General features: G+C 46.4%; 1 protein-coding gene across 4 annotated transcripts in view; it reads left to right on the top strand.

Moving 5' to 3' along the window:
• Positions 1–12,300, top strand: part of LOC107201248 — a 71,789-nt gene extending 59,489 nt beyond the window's left edge. For 3 of the 4 annotated variants that reach the window (XM_033512556.1, XM_019006166.2, XM_019006159.2), the window contains one exon: positions 9,898–12,300. In XM_033512556.1, coding sequence (XP_033368447.1) covers positions 9,898–10,026 — 129 coding nt within the window. In that variant the 3' untranslated portion in view covers positions 10,027–12,300. The remainder of the gene's footprint in view (positions 1–9,897) is intronic. The other variant, XM_019006165.2, reaches the window with a different exon arrangement.
• Positions 12,301–15,762: the final 3,462 nt, after the last annotated feature.

The raw sequence follows: 15,762 nt of genomic DNA, 5'->3' as shown, positions 1-15,762 counted from the left end.
GCAATTTCAGAATGAGTTACACTGAGAAACCAGCAGAAAGTGTGACTCACCTGAAGAGAGGTAGGGTAAGGAGAACGTTAAGCCATGTTTCTAGACTTGTGTCCTTATACCTACCATGAGTATAAACAGCTTGGGCATCTCAGGCAGCAGAAATCCCAAACTGCATCTTGCTAACAGTTTCCCAAACCTTCCTGGTTTTTCTAGTATGTGACTGAGTGTCTAAACCTTACCCTGGTCTTAGAATCAACAAGAGAGACTTGCCTCCTGGCCAGTAACAACTTTGGATTACTTCATGGTCAGAAGCCCCTCATGGGGATTTTGGTATTCCAGTTTCCCCAGTGGTGTCTTGTCTCCAGTTGATGGGCATGCCTCTGCTGAGCAAAATGGAGAAGGGCATCTGCTAAGTGGGAACATGAACATCCCTTTGGGTATTCTACGCTCCTCCCAACCCAGCCACTGAACTGCCTGCTGAAGATGATAGTAGGTACTGGAGAATCCCAGTCTTTGTTCTGAACAGTTCCTGACAAAAGACACTGTCCAGAGTTTCCTCAGTGTGGGGAAGTATCTAGTGTAGCCAAGGGCGGAATGCCTCACTGTTAAAAAGTACTCAAAATATTTGGCTTTTACTGGATTTCATGGCAGAGGCTAACCAGCCTTTAGCCTGCCCATAGCAGGTAGAAGTGGGACTGTCATGTCTCTCTTCTGTTTCCTTAAGGATAAGAACTTTTATTGCTTCCTTCTTTTCAAAAATTCCTGCTGTGTATACCCTTGCACCTGTTGAATCATGTAAGTGCCCACAGAATAGCCTTTGTGGAATAACGAAGAGCTCTGTAATCCACACTGCAGCATGTAAGTAGCAAGTATCTGGTGAGTGAGGAGGCTGACTTCCTGTTTTCAGCAGTTCCTTCTTTGTGGTCTGATGTGGGTTGTGGGTCTGGTTTAAGAATAGGGAGAGGTGGGGAGTGGTAGAAAAAAGGTGCAGCCCAGTTGCTTCTGTGTCAATGGTGGCTATGGCTACTGGCACTGCGGTTCAAGGGAATGGAAAATAGCAAGGCATGTTTCACAGAGAGAGGGATTTAATGTCTTCTGGGTCATATCTGGGTGATGGAGCAGAGAGAGAGATTTAGGGGATGGCACAGGGTCACAGAGAGCCACTGTTTTCTGCCAAAGATTAAAGTCCAAGATGGCTGATGAGGCACATCTACTCACTGCATCCAGGCGCACTGCAGTTATTCCTACTCCCTTTTTGTTCATGTGGCTGTGGGAACCTGGCACCTGTTGTCTCTCCCAGTCCCTAGATCCTCTTTTCCCACACACTTCTCCCATAGTACACCCATTTCCTGCTTCCACAGCTAGGGTGGTTTGTCCAGAGGCAAGTGCACTATGTCAGCATGTGTTTGCAGTCTGCTCATGCCAAGCTAATTAATCCTCACTTTGCAAGTTCAATTTGTGTACCCTTCAAGTTGAAAGCAGTGTGCTGCTCAGTGCCAGCCTACCTGGCCAGAGGGAATCTGCTTGCCTTGGCCTCATGCAAACTGGAAGCTGCACAATCCCAAGTACACACTACGTGCGGGCTCTGTCGGAAGCATGGTACCTGAGGTTCCTGGCTCCAAGGGAGGAGGACTATGAGGCAGCTGCTGTGATCTCTCTGAGAGGAGGGTGTTTCTGCAACACAGCAAGGGCTGGAACGGGGAGGGTGGAGAGGAAAGAGAGGTGAGGTAGTGTCACTTCTGTACAGACCAAAACTAAGGAGTCTACTTAGATGCACTTGGAGATTTAGGGCCAGATTGTGCCTCGCCTGTGTCTGTGTTTGTTTGGGGCAACTCTTGTGCCTGCTCCTTCTCCTGCTCAGGCACATGCAGACCCTGTGGTATTGCAGGTATTGCTGCAGGAATGCAGGAAGCACAGGCAATGTCTTATCAGAAGAAAAAAAGTAGGTCCAAGGCACAGCTGACTAATAGGGAAATACGGGTTCATTCACTTGTTCCTAAGAGATTTTTTTTTTGCCTTCAGAGCATGATCTTTACTGGGACCCTGGAGTGGCGAGTTCCCCAACCTGGCCAGTGAGCAACAATAGACTGCTCTTCTGAATGACCCATCTGTCCCTTTTATTTGTGCAGCGTCTTTCCTTCAGGTTGTCAGGCAGGAAAAATCAAAGCTTCAAGTAAGCTTTGTCAAAGACATATCTAAAGATGTGTGTGAGAGGAGAAGAAAGGCTTATCATGCTGCTGCCAGCAAGGACCCAGAGCTAAAACTGGCTATTTCTGCTTTTGGGCAGGTGACCAATAAGCATCTGCTAGGCCCTTTGAAGTATCTTCCAAAAAGGTTCAGTGTTGTCTGTCTCGTGGCACCTCTGTAAGTCTGGTAGTTGCCACCTGAGAACTCTGCACACACATTTGCAAATGTTTGATTTTTAAAAATGTATTTTTTAACCTTTCTAAGAGGAACAGTGATATGTTTGTAAAACATTGAACTGCTCTTTGCAATGTGGTGGTATGGAAAGAAATAGGTGTTAGCCTTATGTTAGTGATGGCAGAGAGGTCTTTCAGTCTTTTAGGGAAGGGTGATGAAAAACATAAGAAAATGGTGCTCACTGCAAAGTTTTGGGTTCCTTGTCAGAACAACATTTAGAGACGACCTTTGTTTTTCTCAGAAGAAAAAGGAAAAAAGTAGTTATAAAATGAAGGTCTGGCATGGTCTATTTTTAAACTATGCCTTGGAATAAAATTCTGTATGAACCTGGGGGTAGAAGACAGACTTTCAGGAGGAAAGGAGTTTGCCTGTGAAAAGCTCCTCCTTAGGCTGCTTCAGGTCTGCAACTGGAATACATTATTAGAGGCCCTATCAGAGTTAATGAATAGGCAGTTAAGTGTGAATTGTTGCTCCACTGGAGGAGCTGGTCCTGCTTGCCAATGACTGTTTCTTTAAAAATGCCTGAAGCAAGACTGTAATTGAAAAGAAATCACCTCTCATCAGAAGGTTGAAACACCTAGAAGTTTAATTAATTCATCCCAGCTACCTGGCTGTGGTGTGCTGTTGTGGCTTAACCCCACAACGAAGTTGCTATCTTGCAACTCCATGGGATGGGGGAGAGAACTGGGAAAGTAAATGTGAGATGGCTTGTGGGGTGAGATAAAGACAATTTAATAGAGAAAGCAAAAACTGTGCATGCAAGCAAATCAAAACAAGGAATTCATTCACTGCTTCCCTTGGGTATGCAGGTGTTCAGCCATCTCCAAAAAAGCAGGACTGCATCATGGTTACCTGGGAAGGCAAAGCACCAGCTTATGCCAACATATGGTATGGGAAAGTCCTTTGTCCAGTTTGGGTCAGTTGTCCTGGCTGCTTCCTTCCCAGCTTCTTATACTCTTCCAAACCTTCTCAATACCAGGGCATGAGAAGCTGAGAAGTCCTTAACTTAGTATAAACACTGTTTAACAGACTGATATTTTTAATTATTGCTGTTACCATTATTCTTACCCTAAATCTAAGCCAAAGGATACACCAGCTACTAGGCAGAAAATTAATTTTATCCCAGCAGAAACTAGGACATGTATGTATTATGCATTGGAGAAACTGAGGCAGAGATGTTGGGAAGTAGCCTTGAAATAAATTGGCCAGGAGACACACTCCTGTTATTATGCCTTCTTTAGGACTCAGCTTTGGGGTGGGGGGTGCCTGAGGGTTTGCTTGGACCACAGCCATTTCCACACCGGTAGTTCCAAGAAAGAGGCACGATTCAGCTTTGCAGCACACACTGCACAGGTGGGGTTTCCATGCTCATGAGAGTAGCCAGGAGGCCTGTTGTTCTGGCTTATTGTCTAGGGGGGAGTCAGTCCTTTCCAGTCCTCTGAGGTCATGGTGATGCAGGAAGATGGTCTCTAAGTAGGCTTAGGTGATGCAGGAAGATGATCTTTCACCATAGCTTGCTAGAATATGTTTCTTTGTTCTTTTATTTCTCTGTTAGCTCATTGTTTTGGTGTCTTGCATGCCTTAGTTTGCATATTACTCAGGCACACAGCCCCCTGGGAGCAGCTTTGTTACATAGTAACAGGGAAGTAAAGGGAAGGGGTAGAGGTAGGTCCTATAAGAACTTTTAAAACACTTCAACAACTGGTAAGTAATTAACATTACTAACAACTATCGGGGTAAACAAGGGGTACAACAAACAAGGTTTACAAATGGGATAAGAACATTAACTGTACATAACTAAACACAGTGTTTTAACCGGGGTGGATTTCTTGAGAGATTTTATTCATGACAGCCTGGTCACAACCATGTTTGGAATTACAGATGTAACTAGGAGCAGGCATGTGGCCTCCTTTCCTTGCTCTAAGCTGATGGCTTCCCACATCAAATTTGAAGAGTAAATAAGTTTATTTTCTAACACTTAGCAGGGGTGAGAGGAAGGAGGACAAAGTGGAGTTAAATCAGTGTACCCGTACATGTTCCTCTGTGGAGTCTGACAGCCTTTACTCTTTCTGTGCCCTGCCTGAATATTGGTGCTACCTCTGGCTCTGCCAACTCCTGGGCAAGTCAGCTGTCTCACAAACAGGTAGTGTCCCAAGCAGGCATCTGTCCTTGCCAAAGCTATTCTGGTGATTTATTCCTTTCCATAGAGGATGGTGGTGGGAATCAGATATGCCTTCACAACTTGCAATTACATGGTGCCTTTCATCCCAAAGGACTTTTACACTTTATACTCACTTTTATAAAGTGAGTCTACAGACTGCAAAGGGATCATTCACCTGCCACTGGAAGGCAGCATCCTTTAAACAGGGCTCAGCAGCATTTCCCACCCACTGGGGCTTAAGAGTAGGAAAGAAGGTACTCCTGTGCTGTGTCATGCTGGATTGGCCTTGAGTAGGGGATGGGTTGGCAGAATGCACAAGCTGATCTGGTTTTGAATCCCACCAGTATACTAGAAGTCTTAAGAAAGAGGACCAAAGAGTCCTCTTAATTTTCCATTATCCCTAGCACACCACTCCCACACACCACTCCCTTCAAAGACATTGTTGTGTTGGGTAACTGCATTTCCACCCTCCTGTGGGGATTGTTATTCCCACAGCTGAAAGCTCACTTTGACCTGTGCTCACTTTTGCTTTGTTCAAAGAACTATGATTCTGTGGAACCACGAGACCAAAATCGTCTGGGATATTTTCCCAGACTTCATAGAAGAGACCTATTTCTAGGAGGAATATGGCTTCATATTAACAGATGTAGCTTTACATGTTTGTCTTCTTGCCATATACTCTTTCCTTGCCAAAATGTACAATTACATTACGGATGGGTTTATGGAACAGTTGTGCATTTGTCTGTTTTCTGAAAGCTGCTAATATGATTGAAATTGACATTTCTTTTGTGATGTTTACTCTTTGATGGCCTTCTTTGAGGCCTCCCTCCACTCACTATATTTAGGTGTGCTTCTTTGTTTATACACTTCAGATATGTTTTAAACCTGTTTTTTTATTTGCCCCACTGTATTTAAAGGTGATAATACTATTGCTTATCTGTGCACAGTTGCTTGAAAAGTGTGTAAGACAAGTTTACCTCCCTTAGGAGCTCATCTAACTCAAATAAGGTGTGCAGTGGGGCAGTGCGGGTATCTTTAGGTGCTGGAGCAACCTTGTGTTCTGAACAGCTATACAAGCCAGTGATGAGCTATGGTGCCTTAGATATGCCTTAGACAGATGCTGTGAAGTACTGGCCCTGTATGTCTTGAATTACTTTACAAGCAGGTAGGATTTGTATGAGTGGAACAGCCCTTGTGATTTCCAAGTCAGGGTGAGTCTGCATGTGCACAGAGGGATGTGGACAAGTGACCAGGGAAGTGCCTGTGTACTGAGGAGAACCTGAGGTGTGTGAGGGCAGGTATGTGCAAGTGAGCATGTGTATTTGACAGAGTATATGTCTGAGCCTGTGTGCTCTCCTGTGGCAGCCGTGTGAGTCTGACTCAGGCCATTCTCCAGCTGTGTAAATACGTTGCTTAGCAAATTGAGGACTCTGGTTAATGATTTCCATTAGCACAGGGCCCATATTAGGCTTCGTTTTGTGAGCAGTACCCAGCAGTCCAAATGCCATTAGAGTGAACACATGAGCCTTTAATGTCAGGTGTGTATTGTTTGCACTCTCAGGAGCCTCTGCAGGAGCTGGTCTGGGGTTGCTCACCAGGGGCTGTCAGGGAGATTTATGGCAAGCTCTCTGCTGTTGCAGGCAGCAGCAACAACTCTTAACACCCTTTCCTAGTCAAAGCAAAGTCCCAGGCATGGTGTATCCAAGGAGAAGGGCAGGCTGGCTAGGATGTTCTCCCAGACTACAGAGAGGCAGCTGGCCCAAGCAACAGGGTGGTAGGAATGAGTTCCCCTCTCTGGCAGCAGGCTCTATTCATTTTTGTTCTGGAAATACATCTACAGAGCTTTGCCTTGTGCATCAGGACCAAACCACCACATGCTGTGATCCAAAATGGCGTCTTGGACTAAGCCAGATGAGGCCTGGTCATCCCGAGAGCTGGATGTAAACTCCAATCTAAAAATGCTCCTCTGCAAGAAGAGAGTTGAGGATCTGGAGATTTCTTACCTCCAGCAGGTACCTCTAGTACTGCCCTATCAGTCAGGGAGCATATGCACAAGGATCCTGTATTGCTCAGGGTTATAAAGGAGTGCAGATTGGTCAGGGTGTTGCTATGGAGGAGGGCAGTCAGGTTACTGCCTCTCCTATTACTGCCTGCAGTTGGGCACAGGCCCTTTTTCACTCTGCCCTTGTCTGCTGTTGTTGAAAGCTAGTTGTCATCTTGTGGCTGCTTGAGAGGTGCCATGATGAAAACCAGGATTGGCTGCATTTTGAGCCTCACTTGCAGCTGCCTGACTGCCCATGAATCTCAGCGTCCTCCTGTGTCTTCTCCCATCCCTGACCTTCAACCTCAACCCTTGTTCTGTGCCCTGGGAAGGCTCTTTGCCCCACACATTGGCCCCAGAAGAAGACCCAGAGAAAAACCATAGCACAACTTTTCATCCAAAGCCTGGTGAGTTTTGTAGATGATTTTTGTCTGTCCTTTGGACCATCTTTCCCGAGCCCCTTCATCTGCTGTCTGCCAGAAATGAATGGATTCAGCTGCCTTCCTTAATCCTGTCTAGCGTTTCAAAATGGAGGGGACTGCCAGGTTCTTTGTTCCCATTCCCTCTTGGCACTGGCAAGGGACCCTCTCTCCTCTGGAGAAGGACAAATATGCTGATTTATTCTGGCCCTTAGCTTTGAATAGGGGTTGCTATGTTACCCTCCAGGCCTGATACCTGCCAGAGCATATACCATATATAACTCCACAGCAAGTGGCTATTGAGTAAAGGCCCTAAAATCTCCCTCTCTTGTTTCTTACACTGCTGGCCAAGGTGTCAGGGGGATGTAGCAGGGCATGATTTGCTGGCTGAAACTCCAGGCTCAGCTGATGCCAAGCACCATGTTGGCATTTTCCATTCTCACGTGCCCGTCTTAATTTTCAGAAGAGATACCAACTAGGCAGGAACACACTGTCTACACTAGCTTTTAGAGGTTTTTCCTGACATGAGGGCTGCTGCCCCATGAGGCTGAGCTGTGACCAAGAGCTTGGAGACAAGAGGCTTCCAGATCCTGCTGCAGTTACCGTGGTACTCAGGGCCTGGCTTGGACCTTCCTTAGCTCACTCTGATTTGCTGTGTGTTTGGGTGAGAAAAACTATCTGAACAGCTTTTTTAGGGTGTTCGTGTGTTGTTGTCTTGTGATGACAAATTAAAGCCCAGGCAGACGAGAGGTGCAGGCATCAAAACATCATTGCCATGCTGTTAGGTAGTTGCACCTGTGTGATAGACCTGAATCTGAAGTGCTAAAATGAACCTCTGTTTTCTGTTAGACAGTAGAGTTGGTAATTGTTCTTTAAAAGCCTAATTTTTTGAGTAACAGTCCCACAGTGCAGGCTAAACAAAGGACACCATGGTTCCAGTTAGGAAAGACCTAGAAAAGGAGCAGGGAGTCAGATAACACCAGAACCCAGTCTGAATCATGTAGAATGTTAAGAGTTGGAAGTGACATCAAAGATCATCTAATCTAATTTTCTAATCCCATCTGCCATGGGTAGGGACACCTCCCATCAGACCAGGCTGCTCAAGGCCTTATCAACCTCACCTTGAACACCGCCAGGGTTGGGGAATTCACAACCTCTGTGGGCAACCTGTTCCAGTGTCTCACCATCCTCACAGGAAAGGATTTCTTCCTGATATCTAGACTAAATATCACCTCTTCCAATTTGTACCCATAGCTCCTTATCCTGTCACTACAGGTCTTGAAGGAGAGTCTCTCTCTGGCTTCCCTATAGACCCTTTCCAGGACTGGAAGGTTCCTGTGAGGTCTCCATACTGCCTTCTTTCCTCCCAGGCTGAACAGCTCCAACTTCCTCAGCTTGTCTTCACTGGGGAGGTGCTCCAGTCCTCTTAACAACTTCATGTCTTCCTTTGGACTTGCTCCAACAATTTCATGTCCTTCTTCTGTTGGGGGCTCCACAGCTGGATACAGTACTCCAGGTGGGGTCTCACCAGGAGCAGAGTAGAGGGGGAGAATCACTTCCTTTGACCTGCTGACCATTTTGCTTTTGATGCAGCCCAGGATTCCATTGGCTTTCTGAGCTGTGAGCGCATAGAGCCAGCTCACATTGAGTTTTTCATCAACCCCCATCCCCAAGTCCTTTTCTGCAGGGCTGCTCTAAATTTCTTCTCTGCCCAACATGTAGGTGTTTGGGTTTTTTCTAACCCATTTCTCATTGGGTTTCTCCTAACCTCTGTGAAAACAGTGGTAAAGCCCTATCCAAGAGTAATGGAAATGAGATGAGAGTAGGGGACATTTGCATGAGTTTCTGAGCTGCTGGGCTTCCCACATATTCTTTGGTTTAATCATGATTAAACACTTTCCTGGACCATAGAGCAGCGAGACCTCCTCTCCTGGCCAAAAAATATCAGTAAATTAGGTGTCCCACTAGTGCTTCTGCTTGCATAAGGAAAGAAACAAACCAAAGTTCCTGAAAAGTAAAAGGAAAGCTCTTCACATTTAACAGAGTGGAATAACTTCTTTGGCACCATAATCTCTCTGGGGATCCATATATACCAGCATAGTAGAAACGCCTAGTGGAAAACAGCATTTCTGTCCTGTCACACAATGCAGGGAGTACATGGCTATTTCTGCCCTCCTTACTCTGGATCTGCACTGACCATGCTCTGAACACTGAGCAAAAGGGGAGAGAATGGTCTTTAGTGGCCATCGTAGAAACCAGTCTGTTAGGCCTTTTCCTCCAAGCATCTCTAAGCCATTCCTCTTCAAACTGTAGAGTCTGGAACCAAAACCCTGGACAGTTTCAGCATACCTGGGACTTTAAGATAAAGAGTGGTTTGTAAATCCTTATTGGAGAGCTGTTGACAAATGGGGCTGAAGAACACATTTCCAGAGATTACTTGGTTTGTCTCCATGCTCTAAAGGTGTATCAGATCTTATTTCAAGGCCAAGAGAATTTAGCTTTTCCATGTGATACCTTTTGGTAATGATGCTTTTCTGACTCTTATACTCTAAATGCATCATGGATATCCTGTTTCACTTGGTGGCTACAGGTGCCATGGAACCTATTCATGTGTATCCTAGGGACCTCAGTCCTAGAGGAAGGGAGGTGTGCCTGCATTTTATCTTGAAGGGTAAGAGCAAGGATGTGAGCAAAATGCTTCCACTTCTTATGTTAGTGCCATTTGCTGCAAGGGAAAGCATCACCACTCATTCAAGGAGGTGCAATTGTATCAGAGAGGGGGATGACAAAGCACTCAAGGGAAGAACTTAGTGTTAGCAGCTGATATGAGCACTGACTTCATGCCTCTTTTTATTTCCCTGCAGAGCATCAACGGAGGCCGCCCGCCACCCCACTTTATGTATGATCCCTCCACATTTGCCTTCCGTTCCCTCAGCACCTTGAAGCCGCTGAGCCCAATAGCTCCAGTGGAAGAACCGTCATGTGCCTACTGAAGGAGTTTCTTCAAAAAACCTCAGGAACTATCAACCAGTGTCCTGCCTGGCAGGGAGAAGGGGAGGTGGTTGATACCCAAGGGGAGGGGTGAGAGAAGAAGGGGCAATGACACATCTTTGCAATGCAGCTGCTCTGGCAGGAGGAAGCAAATGGCTTGGCAGCAGTGCCTGTTCTCATACCACTTATGGATCCAAGCAGTGGCAAAGGGAGTGAGTTCTGTCTTTCAGGGCAAAGCATACCAGTCAGGTCCACAAACCACAAGAACTGCCACCAAGGCAGTGTCAAACATGAAGATGGTGGTACCTGAAGATACCCAGGTGTTCAGGGATTAGTATGACCTGCATGGCAGCAGGGGTGAGTGATCAAGCTGTGAAACCAAATCCAGTCAGTTTCCCAAGGATACCTGGGTCTACAGTGCTTTGCTGTAGACCTGACATTTCTCCCACTCAAAAGAGAGCTCAGGATTGTAGAAAGAAGCTATACAGAGCTGCTTTCAAAACAAGACGACCCCTGTCTGAGATTGTTATAATTGCATTCACATCAAGCTCTCTTAAGTGGAAAACCCTAGGACAGGGAGGTGTGTGGATGAGTAACTGGCACATTTAGCTGTGCATTCCAGATGATCTGCTGGCAATTCAGTGATACTGTCCAAAAAGAGATTGGAATGGGAGAGTGAGACATCCATATGTAGATCTGGGATTAGAATAAAATTCTAAAATTGGAAGGTCTGTGTTGAGCCATCCAGGAAAAAGCAACACCCACCTTCAGTCCTCTCAGTGTCATCAAAGAGAAGACTTGCAGTTGACTGTATGCTCATGGATCTCCTCGCTGCTGAGACAGTGTGTATTCTGGGTTATGTAATACTTCTCCATAGTTTTGTTCCATTACATGATGGTGTATGTAACTGGTACCATCAAACTCAAACCAATTTAATGTCTACAGCAAGCTTTCCCCTTGTTTAGGCTAGCTGTTAAATTCGGATACACTCTTCTGGTATCAGTGGAACAATATTCTTAGATGAAGCAAGGAGTAGGAAAAGCAATCCATTTTGTCGCTGTTGGTGGAAGAAATAGGAGGGGAGTTTGAGTGAAGGTGGGGACATTTCTCCATAGACACTTCTGAGGCTGTTGGGATCATGCTAGGTGTTTGACTGGGATCTTTCTTCGAGGCATGTGTGTGTTTTGTGCCACAAGGCAGGAGTTAATAGAACAAGTTCTTGCCTCTCCTGCTGAGGCAGAGGAACAAGGCCTTTCCTCTTGCTGCACCTGGTGGAGAGAGTAACCTCTTTGTGTAGGAATTCCCCACCATAAGCCTGTATCTGACTGCATGGGGAAGCAAGTTGTTTATTGTTTGTCCAGATCAAGAGGAGCAACTGTGAGTAATATAAAATAATTTTTGGTTTTTTAAATCTGCCTCAGTGTAGAGTCTTTGATGCTGCTCTTTGGTTAAGACAAATGGTCAGTCCCGCTGCCAGTAGGAGGCTACCAGTGAACTGGTGTGGGCCTTTCCCTGAGACCTCTAGGGAAAATCCAAAGCTTGGGGTAGCCTGGGGACCTGAATCCACCAACCCACCCTTTTCTCCCTAACTCCTGTCATTCAGGCAGGCAGAGGAACTGGGCAAGGTGGTGAGGGGGTGTCTGTCCTGATGCTGTCCCATGTTCTTTGGCTCCAGACTGTTACAGCCAGGCCACCCCCTGCACCAGCACCACCTCCAAGAGGTCACTGGTGCGGGATCTCTGGCAGACTGTCACGATTCCCTTCAAATCCCTGTTTCCAAGAGAGCTCAATTCCTCTGCTGATTCCTCCTGCCTCTGTAGAAATTCTGCTTATCTTGTTTTGATGGCACACCTCAGCTTTTTAACTGCTGCCAGATCAAGCTGACCAGTGCAGGACAGGAAGCATTGCTCCTTTGGACCTGTGCTCAGGAGATGGGACAGCCATAGCCTGGTACCCATCTAAGAGGCATATTCCTTGAGCAAATGCCTGGAGTGGCAGCCCCTGCGTGGCCCTGCAGCCTCAGGTTTTACTCAGCAAGAGCTGCCAAGGTGCCGGGGCCCAGAGGTGTGTCCCTGCCAACCAGCAGGTGGGGCAGGCTGGCTTGCCCCGGAGGGTGGGAGCAGGGAAGAGGGATGTCCTGCCAATATCGTTGCCTTTTACTACTTTTGTAACTTTTCTCTGTCTTTTCTTTTCAATCAGAAGAAAAAATAAAATAATAAAAAAAAAAGAAATTAAAAACCCCACAAGGAAATAAAGTGTAACAGCAGCTATATTTACACCTCTGGTGGGTCTCATGTGTTTGCCATCTTCTAGGTGTTTGTGGGCAGTGGTATGGAGGGGATGGAGTAGAGTGAGCTATGATACTGTGCATCCAGTCCCCCAAGCACTCCACAATGCAAGGAGGCAGCATCTGCAAGTGAATGGTTTTGAAAATGAGGATCTTTTCCAGAATGAATGCCAGGTTCTTTGTATGTGCTCCATTTGAGCTATGCTGTACTGGTATGCTGTATTGTCCCCCACTGGTGCTTCCCTTACCAGGATGGTGCTTTGGCTTTTGAGTAACTTGCCTATTGCTTGGGCAAGTCAAATATAGCCTGACTAGAGGTTTCCAGTCCCCCCAAAACAGAATGTGGGTAACTACCCCAGTGGTCTTTGACTTGAAATTTCAACTTCAGGAAGTCCTGCATATCTGTCCTGAGATTCTCCACAGCTGTTTTGTTTATGGTGAGAGCATTTATCTTCCCTTCTTCATAATTTAGCTATAGTTCACCCCTTCCTCTTTTTTTTGCTCTAAATACTCCATCTTGGGTACTTGTAATGTGCATTCCCACCCCTTGCTATCCACTTGAGCTAATTCCTGTCTCTCCCACAATCCTAACTCTGTGTCTTCACCAGCATCTCACAAAGCTATTACCTATGTCCCCTTTTTCAAAGCCTCCTGAGAGATATTAGCATAAATTCCCTTAGAAGTCCTACTTAGATTCCTTACCAGGACACCTTTTCCATTCTTCCCTCCAAGCTCTGATCTCCTCTAGGCTTCTTGCCTTCTCTCTTATCTTGAAATCCTCCCCTTTCTGCCACCTGCAGTTTGTTACTGGCCTTGACCAATTTTGCAAGGGTTGTAGGGTGACTTGCTGGCTCCCCCGAGCCCTTGCTCTTGTACCTCATTTACAGAATGCTTTTCTCTGAGTTGTTTCTTCCAGTACAGCCTGATCCCTCAGTGCACCCACCCTTGGAGCCCCAGATGCTGTTCAAAACCATAGTGGTGGCTATGACTCCACAAACCCTGATCATCTGTAGGCCTCTGCCAGGTCAAGCTTGTTGTAAGTCTGTTTTGTGTATGCAGAGAGAGGGGATGCATTGACCTTGTATCTGCTAGGCCAGAGGTATGGACACCAAGCGCTCTGAAGCCAGGGAATAGCTGGTGAAGGGCAGGAAGCTGGCATACAGCTTGGCATTGCACAGCCAGCCCATTGACCACAGTGAGCTGGGGGTAGAGCTGCTGCTGCTGCCCCGGGGCTGTTGTCTGGGCCTCCAGCACATGTTTGGATTTAATTCAATTGTGCCCAGCCATCATCTCTCCCTAAAGGTGGGCCTCTGGGTTAACAACAAAACAGGGCAGATTGTGAAATGTGGTGAAATGTGGTGATAAACTGCCATATGGTAGCAACTCTGAAGCTCATGAAGATCTTACAGGGTACTTTTCAGCTGTAGTTACCAATGTTACTGACAGATGAGAGTCAGGATGTTGGCCTCCTTGGGATGCCAGACCCTGGCATGTGGGAACCGTTTCCCAAAGCCCACTGCAGGAGATACCAGTAGAAACCAGGAAAATGAGAGCTGAGCTGTGGTCTTTGAGCTATGGTCTTTGCTGTAGCCACTCCCCCTTGTTGCTGCCTCTGGGATCCATCAGAGTGGGCAGGGATGCTGGCTGAGGTATAAACAAAGCACTGTGTGCGCGGTCAGCTTGGCGTGGGTCCCTCAGGACCTCTGCTTTGCTGGAGCTACTGGCTTCCCACCAGGTTTGGGTCCTGGCTCAGCAGGGGGGCCTGTAACTTCAAATCTGCGCCCTTTTTCTGCTCTGAGCCATCTTGCTTGGAGACGTGCAGGTGTTTCCCTTCAGAGCAGAAAACACCCTGTGAAGAGAGCAGGGCTTTTGTGCCAAAGTGCAGTTCAGTTGTGTTAACCATCTGCAGGAGGGTGAATGGGGACAAGCTGTTTGAAGACTGTTTGAAGAGTTTGGCTATGGCTTCTCTACAATTTAAGGAGGACCTTTTAAGCTAATACTGTTCTCCAGTTAAAGTAAATTAATTAAAAAAATAACAGAGAGGAACCAAGATCACAGCAGTGGCAAAATGTATTGTTACATGTATACCCTGAGCCTCAGTGAGTCCCTTTGCAGCCAGCACACAGAATTGTCTTTGTGTTGTCCAAACATCATTTTCTGACATATATGTATGTACATGCATGCACACCTGTGATATACATATACATATACATATACATATACATATACATATACATATACATATACATATACATATATATATTTCTGTCTCACTGTGTTTTATTTGTGCAGAAATCTCTGTCCTCTGACAGCCACCCATGAGCAGGGTGCCCTGTGCTCACCTGGGTCATCTTTGACAGGGATGTGAAGCCCATCTGTGGCACACTCACCACCTCTGTGCTGCAAAGCACAGTAGTGCTTGGAAAACCCACCCACCACCCTGTTTCCAGCTGCATGCTGAGTGTTGACCCATCTGCCTACCTATGGGATTGACTAGTAAAATGGGAAAAACTGGCGGTGCTGCTGCGGCCAGGGTTCTCACCCCAGGTTCAATGGAGGCCCCTGAAACATGGCTTGGCACAGGAAAAACTGAGAAGCAGAATTTCTAGATGGGCAGACCATCTCATTCAAGCAACTTTGGGCTTTCCCTTGCTCTTCATGAAGGTGCACAGTATGTTGTGGCAAGATGTGAGGTGGAAGAATGCATTCAAAGGTGTGTATCAAGTTAGGATTGAATGGGGTATGTACAGATACAGCATAGACACAGTGCATTTACAGTGGCATTTATATACCTGTGGGGTTTGTATTTATGGCATATTAGTTATATTTTAATCAGAAGGACATATTGGAGGAGTAAAGATAAAGGGGCATGCATGCATGCAAGTGTGGTTCTGGAAAGATGGATGCTGGTGGATGTGCATCTGGAGCATGGGCAGGAGAACCTGTGCAGAGGATGAGCATGAATGAGGCTGTGTGCTCACAGGTGTCTGCAGGCAGTGATGCATGGAGGGCATAGAGATGGTTTATATATGCCAAGGCAAGGATGGTATTTCTTTCCTGTTTCTGCAGTCTCATCCATTATGGTAATAATTGGCAGACTTTTGCAGTGCATCACACCAGTAATGATTGGAAAAGTGAAGAAACATTTTCTGTTTCAAGGGCCTGATCTGTGCCCTTGAGGCACTTGGGAGCTCTCACCATTAAATTAAAAAGAAGCAGGCACCTGGACATCGGTGACTCAAAGTGATCTCAATACAAATTAGAGTGTGATTGTATTCTGTTGCTTCTCAGACAAGAACTTCAGGGACATCAAACAGAAGTAGCAGGTGGCATGTTCAAAGCAAACAACCAGAGGCAGATTTGCACTGAGTGTGGGATTGCACTGGGGAACCCTGTGCCACAGGGTTGCTGCTTTACACAGCTACAGGGAAAGGAGGGGAGGGGAGAGGGG

This window comes from Parus major, chromosome 3 (genome assembly GCF_001522545.3).
Source record: "Parus major isolate Abel chromosome 3, Parus_major1.1, whole genome shotgun sequence".
Classification (NCBI taxonomy): Eukaryota; Metazoa; Chordata; class Aves; order Passeriformes; family Paridae; genus Parus; species Parus major.
The sequence above is the reverse complement of the archived record's forward strand: the minus strand, read 5'-3'. Positions and strand labels throughout refer to the sequence as shown.